The sequence below is a fragment of the Mustelus asterias genome, chromosome 10, assembly GCF_964213995.1.
Source record: "Mustelus asterias chromosome 10, sMusAst1.hap1.1, whole genome shotgun sequence".
Classification (NCBI taxonomy): domain Eukaryota; kingdom Metazoa; phylum Chordata; class Chondrichthyes; order Carcharhiniformes; family Triakidae; genus Mustelus; species Mustelus asterias.
In genome coordinates this window covers 90580372-90591939 of record NC_135810.1, presented here as the reverse complement: position 1 = coordinate 90591939, position 11568 = coordinate 90580372, and the positions used below count along the sequence as shown (strand labels likewise).

Here is an 11568-nt window from a genome sequence, read left to right as displayed (position 1 = left end):
AATAATGGACAGGCCATTTAGGACTGAGATAAGGAGGAATTTCTTCACTCGGAGTTGTAAATACTTGGGAATTCCATGGAGGCTGTCATTGAATATGTTCAGCGCCGATATTATACCTTTTCTACTTATTTTAAAAACATCAAGGGGTACAGGGATACTGCAACAATATGTTGACTTACATCAGCCATGATCTCAATGAATGTCAGAGCAAATGCAAAAATCTGAAAATGCTAGAAAATCTCAGCAGGGCTGACCGCTTCTGTGGAGAGAATAGAGCTAATGTTGAGTCTATATGATCCTTGGTTCTGACAAAGGGTCATCCAGACTCAATGTTAGTTCTATTCTCTCCACTGATGCTGTCGGTTTGCTGAGATTTTCCAGCATTTTCTATTTGTTTCAGATTCCAGCATCCGCAGTCATTTGCTTTTATTTTAGTTAAGCTCGATCAACTGATGACCTATTCCTGCTCCTTTATGTTCCAATGGCTGGGGGTGAAAGTTTTACAAAGAATGCAGAACATGAATACAATATTTGACAGTAAATTTATTTGATTTGGTATCACAATTATGCCATGAACTCATATGGAATTGGTTCTAGCAACTGTGGCTTGTTGTTCTTGGTTCGTACGAAGTGTGCCTTTCTGGGCTCAGCAGGCTGCAAAGTAGAAAATCAGCACGTTAGTTAAGTGGTATTGTTATTCTGATATTTAGCCACATTGATCTTAAACAAATCAAAATTCTGCTCAAAACTGAAACCAAAAAAATCCTGATAACCAGGGACACAAAATTAGTATATCCAAAACGTAAATCAATGTTTCAAAAATCATCCACTTGTTCAACTGCCATTTTTATTGAGCAATGAACATCTTGACCCCCCCCCCCACCACACCTTTAACATCCAAGTGCTCATTCAAAGATATTTTCAGGTCTAAACTAGCTGCGAGTAGAGTTCTGCTTTGTCTGTGCAGTGCCTGAAGTGGAGTGTTTCAGTAAACAAAGGTAAAGAAACTGGGGAAGAACAAGTTTTAATTTTCCAGCTAGGCTTAAAAGCAAAAGATTGTCAGTGTATATTTTAACTTTTGTTCATTTGCCATCCTCCCAAATACTCATTATCTTTGAACTATAAAAATCAGCAGACAGACTTCAGTAACGAGTATGTGAGATGGCCATGCCCTTGGGTATCTGACTTTGACACAGACAATATTCCACTTGTGTTCTGGGTGATCACCTAAAGTTGAGGTCACCGTAGAGTCCTTTACCTTGCGTTTCAGCTCAACCCAGGTCCCATTCTCCTTCGCTGCTTTCTTTGCTGCTTCATTCGCTTTCACACGCTGCAGAAAACTGTCTCTGCTTTTTGAATGCTTGATGTGCTCAATACGCACATTAATTCTTTTGGCGAGGATCTTGCCCCTAGGATGCAATTCAAAGCAAGGAATTCAGAGTACCATTAAAAACCATCTAAAATTCATAATTGAAACACCTGGGGCCCTCTATAGTATATGTAAAAATTGGACTTTATAAAAGGTAGTGTAACTGCATTTAGATCCTGTCTTATCCATTGATCAGCTTTAAACTAATGTGGCTCTAGATTTCTAGAAGCCCACGTGACAAGTTCCAATCAGACTCCTCAGTGCAAGGCCTTCTCAAATTAAATTTCAACACCTGCATTACACTCATTTTACAAAAACTTCAATATTTTGAATAAGCTTTTGCTAAATCAAGAGTATCTTTCACAATAAGATGCACAAGTACTTTTTTAAACTGGAGATTTTACTAGTTAATTTCAAATGATCAAATACAAATGTATCTGGTAACACATTAGAATTTATCATTTGATAGAATACATGATGGAAATATTCGGTGTGACGATTCAATTATACTCTAGTTTTCAAAGATGGGCACCAATGTGTTGACTTGTGACTTTCAAAAATCAACTTCAATGCAATATAAAGCAGCTAAAACAATCTGACAGTAAAGCATTGTGATCAGTGAGGCCAATAACCCTGAAAAAAAACATTGGGAACGTCAAAGGGCTAGCAAGATGCAAAACTACCAAAACCAAGGTAATGGTCATCACAGCTGGTATCCTAACATCTAACTGTTATCAAGATCGGTGAGATGTGAAAATGAATTCCTCACTGTTCTTGTTTATTTGCCTTTTGAAGTAGTGGTCATCCTTTTGATAGCATTTCCATTCAGATGATTGCAATGAAATATGATTAAAGTTCAGTTCATTTGATATTTTTGCATGGTATCCTGAATGTTACTGCAATGACTGTTACACAACGCAGGCCATTTAATGAAGGTACTCAAATGTATGAACACCAAAAAAAATAGGAAGTCTCATTCACTAAGCCTTATGGTGCTTTCATAATACTGCAATTCTGGAATAAAAATTCAAGTATCATTTTAGAAAAGATGATTTATCAAAACAGGTTTCACAATTTAGGTGTAAAGACATCTTAAGCCATCACAGCAAGGTTTAATTCTTCCAATATTCTTAAATGTCCCCTTTGACAGGAACCAAGTCAAATATAGATCTGCTTGGGTTTTTAAAAGGGCTTTTTTCTGTACCCCACTTGAATGACCAATAAAGACACATGTCTTGATGGCAAAGTGAAGAAGGGTGGCACAAAACTGGTTACACAGCATCGAAACAGCTCAAGTCACAATTCCACGAATCTGGTCCATTTGCTTCACATTGTTGTACTGTAAACCATACAATCCTTCAGTTGACATGGATGTGTCAGTCATTCAGTTTTGTAATTCCCTCCAATGAAACATTGGGAGAACCAAATCATTTTCTCACCAATTCAGAATTTAACTACCCACCACCAACCCTGCTGAATGGTTACCTGTAGCTGAAACCTTCTTTGTACCTTTTTGTCACAGGTTATTTTACTGATCTCCTGACACGGCTTCCATTTGCTACTTTTCATAAACTTGAAGCTCATCCAAAACTCTTGCCTCTTCCAGCCTTAAAAGAATGCTGCATTTCCTCCATTTTTTGCATCTGCGTTAGCATATGCTCTAGGATTCCCTTCGTAGATCTTTCTACTAATTTAAATCTGCCTTCAACTGTAAACCACCCTCCCAACCAAGATGTTTAGCTTCCAAGTTAGGTTTTGCCTGATTATGCTTTTATGAAATGCCACAGGACAGCACTGCCATGATATGATTGTAATCTGGTGTAGCCAGATTATCACCAGTAATGCATTTTACTCCTTTCCTGATACCACTACCAAGATCTCCCAATAATCTTTATTGCCCTGGTCTAGCAGCATAATGCAAAAAAACAAGGTCAACTTTCACATGTATGCCAACTAACAGCCAGCTCCATCATTCCTTGACTCGATGTTTGCCTAACAGCGTGTTAAACAAGCTGCATATTCTTCCGTTATCAGGATGGCAATCTTGCAGTCTTCACCACAAACTCTGTATGCATTCCACTGTTTTAACCACACCATTACCCATCTCAGACTGAACTACATCACTTGCAACCTCAACTGTTCTATTCAACTGAATTATGAAAATCATCATGACCACCATCACATACATGCATCTCTAAAATTGTCCACTGCTGGCCTCATCTCAGCCTGTCTATGTCTGATATGTCTGGGCAGCACGGTAGCACAGTGGTTAGCACTGCTGCTTCACAGCTCCAGGGATTTGGGTTCAATTCCCGGCTTGGGTCACTGTCTGTGTGGAGTTTGCACATTCTCCTAGTGTCTGCATGGGTTTCCTCTGGGTGCTCCGGTTTCCTCCCACAGTCCAAAGATTTGCGGGTTAGGTTGATTGGCCATGCTAAAATTGCCCCTTAGTGTCCTGAGATGTGTAGATTAGGGGGATTAGCGGGTTAAAATATGTAGGGATATGGGGGTAGGGCCTGGGTGGGATTGTGGTCGGTGCAGACTCGATGGGCCAAATGGTCTCTTTCTGCACTGTCAGGATTCTATTCCAAGATATCCTCATGACTTTCAATGTTTTCCTGCTGGCCTTCCACACTTCATTCATACAAAGCTCTGTTGTGCAAGTCCCATCTTGCACAAAGTCCATTCATTATTGCTACTCATCCATTAGTGACTGTCACTAATCAATTTTAATCGTATCCCAATTCTAACATCTTGCAGCTCTTCTAAACTCTTCACTTCCTGATTTGTGACCTCCAATGCTTTTTCTTTCCACAGGCAATCTCATCTCTGCCATCCAAATATCTCCTTTCATGGCTTGGCACCCATTTCTTGACCAGACCTCTTACAATGTTTCTAGACCATTTCCCATACTTAAAGCACAATACAAGTTTTAACTGCTTATACTCACTTGACTTGCTTGTTGATAATAATGCCCACAGCATGCTGTGTAACATTATAAATTCTTCCAGTCTTGCCATGGTAACATTTGTGGGGCATACCCTTTTGTACAGTGCCTGTGCCCTAAGGGGAAAGGGACAGTTCAGTCCTTACTCTGGTGAGTTTTGAAATCAATTCTTAGCATGGTTCAATGAAATTCAAATAGGAAAGTGTTTTAACACATCTAGGCATGAAGATTTTCTTTTTAGCTTTCTCTGGTATCAAATACTGCTTGCACTCAGTTTTGGAAATGCAATCTAAAGATAACTCATCATTTCTCTAGTTGTACAGTTATTTGCAAGTCAAGGCATAGGTTTTAAGCAGGGTGCGCAAAGAGGGATGTAAAGGAGCAAAGTGATTTGGAGAGGGAAGACGTAGCCAATGGGTGGGCCCAAAGCAGCACGGGATGTACAAGTCAACAGGAGAAATGAAGAACAGCTGTACAATCAATTTTTACATTACTCCAAAGAACACATTAAAATGTAAAGCAATAAAATGGCACGGGTGTGGCCATGTTATTCAGAAAATAATTTGATAAAATACATGTACTTGAGTCTTACTAATATGCACAGAACTGATTAGTCTAAAGAGCCAAACTTGCATTAGTCCTACTTAACAGCATTGAATATGGCTCCAGAAGGGGTCAACCCTATTCTATATACCCCATAAAGGTTTCTGCAGATGAATCATATGGACCATGAAAAGAAATGTAGATTTCCAAAGAGGCCTGCTCCCCATATCGATCAGAAATCTATCTACCCGTGATTTAAACATATTCAACGAGGTAGCCTCCACCACTTCAATGGGCAGAGAATTCCAGAGATTCACTACCCTCAGAGAAGAAGTTCCCCCTCAACTCTGTTCTGAACCGGCCCCCACTTATTTTGAGGCTGTGCCCTCCAGTTCTGGTTTCCCTTCAAAGAGGAAAGAATCTCTCTACCTCTACCCTATCCAGCCCCTTCATTATCCTATATGTCTCTATAAGATCACCCCTCAGCCTTCTAAACTCCAACGAGTACAGATCCAATCTGTTCAATCTCTCCTCATAAGCTACACCCCTCATCTCCGGTATCAACCTGGTGAACCTTCTCTGCACTCCCTCCAAGGCCAATATATCCTTTCGCAAATAATGGGACCAAAACTGCACACAGTACTCCAGTTGCGGCCTCACCAGTGCCTTGTATAGTTGCAGCAAGACCTCCCTGCTTTTATATTCTATCCCCCTCGCGATAAAGGCCAACATTCCATTCGCCTTCTTGATCACCTGCTGCACCTGTAGACTGAGTATTTGCGATTCGTGCACAAGGACCCCCAGGTCCCTCTGCACAGTAGCATGATGTAATTTTTCTCCATTTAAATAATATTCCAATTTATTATTTCTTCCAAAGTGGATAACCTCACATTTGCCAACATTATATTCCATCTGCCAGATCCTCGCCCAGCCTATCCAAATTTCTCTGCAGACTTTCCGGGTCCTCTACGCAATTCGCTTTCCCACTCATCTTCGTGTCATCAGCAAACTTTGATACCCTACACTCAGTCCCCTCCTCCAGATCATCTATGTAAATGATAAACAGTTGAGGCCCCAGCACCGATCTCTGCGGCACGCCACTGGTTACCAACTGCCAACCAGAAAAGCACCCATTTATTCCAACTCTGCTTCCTGTTAGATAGCCAATCCCCAATCCACGCCAACACCTTACCCCCAACTCCGTGTACCCCAATCTTCTGCAGCAGCCTTTTGTGAGACACCTTATCGAATGCCTTCTGGAAATCTAAAAACACATCCACCGGTTCCCCTCTGTCAACCGCACTAGTCACATCTTCATAAAAATCCATTAAATCCGTCAAACACGACTTTCCCTTCATGAATCCATGCTGCGTCTGCTTGATCGAACCATTCTTATCCAGGTACTCTGCTATTTCCTCTTTAATGATGGACTCCAGCACCTTCCCAACTACGATGTTAAGCTAACCGGCCTGTAGTTACCCGCCTTTTGTCTACTTCCTTTTTTAAACAGCGGCGTAACAGTAGCTGTTTTCCAATCAGCCGACACTACCCCAGATTCCAGCGAATTTTGATAAATAACTACTAACGCATCTGCTATTACCTCAGCCATTTCTTTCAGTACCCTGGGATGCATTCCATCCGGGCCCGGAGACTTGTCTACCTTCAGTCCCATTAGTCTGCCAAGCACTACCTCTTCAGTAACAGTAATTGTACTGCAAGTGATCAACATATTGCATGGATTTGTAAAATTTTGATGTGGGTGTTGCAATTGTTGTCCATCCCCCATTGTCCTTGAACCAAGCAGCTTACTATGGCATTGCAAAGGGCAGTTAAGAGTCAACCACGTTGAGGATCTGGAGTCACATGTAGGCCATGCCAGTTAAGCATGGCAGATTTCCTTCCCTTTGATCACAAGATTTATTAGACAGGGACTATGAATTCATTTAACAATTAGATGCTTGAGAGAAATGGGGTGTCAGCTGCAGCAATCTATGGTTTTTCAGGGATGAATCACCACCATTATCTCATGGAAAACTACTCATCAGTATAGTCACACAACAGCATTAATAACAGCAACACTATTGGTTTCTAGAAAACAGAACATCCTATTTTACGGTACATTAAACTTAATATTTATGCTTCAAAAAAATGTCAATTTGTCACATAATTTCACTGATAAAAGTACACAATGTATGGCCACGTGTCTATTAAATACCTTAACGTCAACAATATCGCCTTTCCTGTAAGTACGGAAATAAGTAGAAAGAGGAACAGGCCCTAAAAAAACAAACAAATCCATTTTAAGTCAACAACTCAAATTCATTTTATCTAATACCAAAGTCAATGTTGCATATTCCATTTATTCAAAGAGCTTATGATATAATTTGTGAACAAAATTAAGGCGTATGAAAAAAATGGCTCAAGGACAGAAAACAGCAAGCCATGGTAAATAGTTCTTTTCCTGACTAGAGGATAGTAAACACTGGTGTTCCCCAAAGTTGGGTGTAAAGATTTGGATATTGATCATGTGTTTCAATGTGAAGTTGTTCACTTTGGCAGGAAGAATGAAAAGCCAAGTATTACATAAACTGAGAATGGCTGCAGAATTCAGAGCTGCAGCAAGATCTATGCGTTCTATTGCATGGGTCAAAGTTAGCATGCAGGTACCGCAAGTAATTAAGGCGGCTAATGGTATGCTATCCTTTATTACGAGAGGAATTGAATATAAAAGTCAGGATGTTAAGCTTCAGTTTATACAGGGAATTGGGGAGACCACATTTGGAAGTGTGTGCAGTTTTGGTCTCCTGATTTAAAGGAGGATGTAAATGCATTGGAGACAGTTCAGAGCTCAACTAGATTTATACCTGGAATGAGCGACGCATCAGACAGACTTAATATGGGGTGATCTGATTGAAGTACTTAAGATTCTGAACAGTCTCGACAAGGCGGCACAGTTGTTAGCACTGCTGCCCCACAGCACCAGGAACCCAGGTTCAACTCCAGATTTGGGTGACCGTCTGCGTGGGTTTCCTCTGGGTGCTCCGGTTTCCTCCCATAGTCCAAAGACGTGTGGGTTAGTCTGGCCATGCACGATTGTCCCTTAGTGAAGGAGTGTGACAGGTGGATGCAAGATAAATACATGGGGTACAAGAATTGGGCCTGGGTGGGATTGTTGGTGGTGTAGGCTCGATGTGCTGAATGGCCCTCATTCTGCACTATAGGGATTCTATGATTCTTCTATTCTAAAGTGGACGTGGAAAAGATGTTTCCTTTTGTGGGCGGGTCAAGAACTAGAGGCCACCACTTAAGACAAAGTTGGTGACTTTTTTCTTCCAGAGGGCTGTGCAAATTTGGAATTCTACTTCCGCAGACTGTGTCATTGTATATTTTTAAAGCAGAGATAGGTAGGATTCTAGTTCGGTATGGGAATCAAGTTATCGGTGATAGATGGGGATGTGGAATTCAAAACAGACAGCCACAATCTTATTGAATGGCAGAACACACTCGGCCGAAGGCCGAATTCTGCTCTTTTAAAAAAAAAATCATTTTATGGGACGTGAGCGTTGTTTGCTGGGCCAGCACTTCTCTGCCTCTCCATTTGAGTCAACCACTTTGCTGTGGATCTGGAGTCACATATAGGCCAGACCAGGTCAGGACAGATTTCCTTCTCTGAAGGATATCAGTGAACCAGATCTTATTTCTTATGTAACCTATAGAAAGCTCTAGTTAGACCATGACTAGAATAGTCTGTCCAGTTCTGCCCAGAACATTTGAGGAAGAATCAGAGGCTCCATGAGAGAGGGTAGAAGGGATTTCTGAGAATGGCTCAGGGATGAGCAATTTTAGTTTCAAAGCTGGGGTTGTTCTCTTTGGAGCAAAGAAAATTGAGGAGTTTTGATAGAGGCATACAAGATTATATGGCAGATTTAGACAAGATAGACCAGTGGTTTCCAACATTTGTGTGTTATGGAACACCTCTATACTATTAAACCTTTGATGCATACCTATTTTCTGTTGAGTTCCCTTACTGAGAACTTCATTTTTAACTTCACCTGTTCTTTCTTCCAAACCGCTCCATCTCACTTCTCCCAGGGTTTTTGCACCCTTTGAGTTTTTGCTTTTTGTGCAGGCACGTGGGACCTTTGTCTTCAGCTCCATGTGAATGGGCCTGACCAGCATAAAAAATCTAAACCACACATGTATGGCTCTTTCCCAGCTGGCACATGCACAGGAGGCTAATCGGAGCTGAAGACGAAGTTTTGGTTTAATTAAACAAATTTCTAATATTTTGAATTTTCTTTCACTGGGGGTGTTTTCTTTGGGAACCACTGAGGTAGACAATGAAAAACTGTTCCAATTTGCCGATGGCTCAAGGACGAGGGGACACAGATTTAAGGTTTTGAACATGAGATGCAGGGATGGATGAAAGCAAGAACGTTTTTATTTTAAATACACAAGTGGTAATGACCTGGAACTATCCAATGACCTTTGCTGAGAAATGTACATGCCAAATGGATTAGGCCCAGCTTTGACATTCCCCATTCCCAAAATTGAACATCCTGCCACCATCCACCTGTTTCTCATAGGTTCCAGAATGAATGAGTTCCTCCAGGACAAAATACTCTATTCCAAGCAGTAGTTAATTGGTTGTAAAATGCTATGATGTATGGGGGGCAAAATAAGGTACTTTTTTTTTTTAAAAAAAAGAGTAAAGCTTCCACAAGTTCTCACTCACACCTCCCCAATTCTGGTTTGCTGTGTGCCGGTGAAATAACCTTCACATTTTGTCTCAGAAGACAATCATCGGAGTTCATTCATCATTGAACATCAGATATCACAGAAATCCATATACCAGCATCATTAACGGAATATAATCAACCCGTCACACTAATATCTTACACCAGAAACAGAAGCGTAATCAAAGAGATCATGAAAGTCAACCTCCCCTTCATGCAGGAACCCTGGTATTCTTGGTCTGCTTTCAATAGCAAAATGAACAGAGATGGGCCCAACTTCACAATCTAGTTACTATCTATTAACTCCTTCATTACATGAAAGATAGGATTAAACGGATTTGCCCAAAATTCAATAACCTACAAAATAAAACGACAGGATTGCTGATTCACAGCCCAGCAGCAGATTGGTACAGCTATTTAATTGCTATATTTCCCTATCGATAACATAAATTTTCTTGACAAAAATCGGTGACTGTAATAAAAAAAATAAGAGTTCTCACCATGTTTCCGGAAGGGTCTTGCAAACATATATCGAGTCCCCCTCCTCTTACCCCGGGTGTTCGTCATCTTGAACCTTTACTGAAGAGAAACCAGTGTTACTTAGATTCCTGTGCGCGCGTCTGTATACATTGGGGGGGGGGGGGGGGTCTTGCACAATAGAATAGTTAAAGTATAGGAGACCATTCTGCCCTTCATGCTGGCTCTCTGCCAAAAGAACTCATCTCATTCCAACCCCCCTCCGATTTCCTGCAGTCCCGGATTTCAGTTACTTATTTAACTCGCTTTTGAAGACCTGGATCGAATTCCCACCACTGTCAGGGGGTGCATTCCAGATCCTAAGGACCACTCAACCGGTGTCGACTGATTAATGTGAATTAACAAACGTGGAGATGACGCAAGCCTACCGCTTAAAACCGACTCTTTTCACAACGCTTTAAACCGAGCCGGATTTGACCTGCAGCAGCCCCTGGCTGCAAACCCTACCACTGTCTCAGTCCCGGTTTAAGACGACGTTAAACAGTGTGGCCCGGTCTGGGCGGCCATGTGGCCGAACAAGCCGGCGCAGGAGCGGCTCGGCCCTCGAGTGTGTGGAGGAACAAACCCGACACTAAACAGAATTTATTCCGTCACAACCCGCTTTCTGCAACACTATGAGCCGTGTGCGAGCCCCGAGAGCCGGTGTTTTATTCACAGGGCGGAGCGGAGCCCGAGCGCCGCGCTACCTGCAAGATGGCGGAGCTCGGCGGAAAAGGAAGAGCCAGGACCCCAACCGCCTTAACATGGCCATCGGCAACTGTCTAACCCAGGGCCTGAGCAGAAAGCAAACCATTCCGCGCAACGTTCATCCATTTAATTCATCAATATTGCATTCGTTCAGCAACTACACAAAATATTCATGGACTCGGCGAACAGTTTTTAAATGACGTGGCGTAATAGCTCGAAGGACCTGTACCGTTGACGGTCACGTGACTGGGGGGGTTTGTTTACCCAGTTGTGTTTCTAAAGCAATGTGGGGTGAGGCAGTTTATAGGAGGGAGTAATAATTAAACAGCAAGCCCAAAGAGATATTAGCACAGAGGGTCAAAAAACCTGGTCAAAAAGGTAGGTTTTAAGGAGGAAGGGGAGGGGCTTAGGGAGAGAATTTAGTGTCTTCTGGAGTTAGGCAGTCAAAAGTATTGTCACCAAATGTGGAGGTTCTGGAAGGTTTAGAATCAGAGCTACCAGAGGTCAAAATTGGAGGAGTGTACACACCTCTGAAGCTTGGAGAAGGTTGCAGAGATTAAAGATGGATGAAGTCACAGAGGCATTTGAACACTATGAGAATTTCAAAATCAAGGCACTGCTTTAACTGGGAGCCACTGAAGACATGGGTCGCAGAGTTTTAGATGACTTCCAGTTTCTGGAGGATGGAATGTGGGAGGCTAACGAGGGTTGTGTTGGAATAGTCTACTTGAAAGGCAATAAAGATAGAG

At 41.8% G+C, this 11568-nt stretch overlaps 1 protein-coding gene and 1 non-coding gene across 6 annotated transcripts; both read right to left on the bottom strand.

The window, feature by feature from the left end:
- Positions 1–525: 525 nt before the first annotated feature.
- On the bottom strand, positions 526–11111 carry rpl21 (ribosomal protein L21). 5 transcript variants are annotated; one of them, XM_078222183.1, is made up of 6 exons: positions 11084–11111; positions 10096–10174; positions 7075–7136; positions 4320–4432; positions 1259–1409; positions 526–654 (listed from the first exon to the last, which is right to left on the bottom strand). In XM_078222183.1, the coding sequence occupies exons 2-6, from the start codon at positions 10160–10162 to the stop codon at positions 565–567; spliced, it is 483 nt and encodes a 160-aa protein (XP_078078309.1). In that variant the 5' UTR covers positions 10163–10174; positions 11084–11111; the 3' UTR covers positions 526–564. The 5 variants fall into 5 exon arrangements, with proteins under 5 accessions (XP_078078309.1, XP_078078307.1, XP_078078308.1 ...); XM_078222181.1 differs by lacking the exon at positions 11084–11111 and adding an exon at positions 10819–11035; XM_078222182.1 differs by lacking the exon at positions 11084–11111 and adding an exon at positions 10823–10845.
- On the bottom strand, positions 2502–2629 carry LOC144500150 (small nucleolar RNA SNORA27). Its single transcript, XR_013498938.1, has one exon. It is a non-coding gene; the product is annotated as a small nucleolar RNA SNORA27 (small nucleolar RNA).
- Positions 11112–11568: the final 457 nt, after the last annotated feature.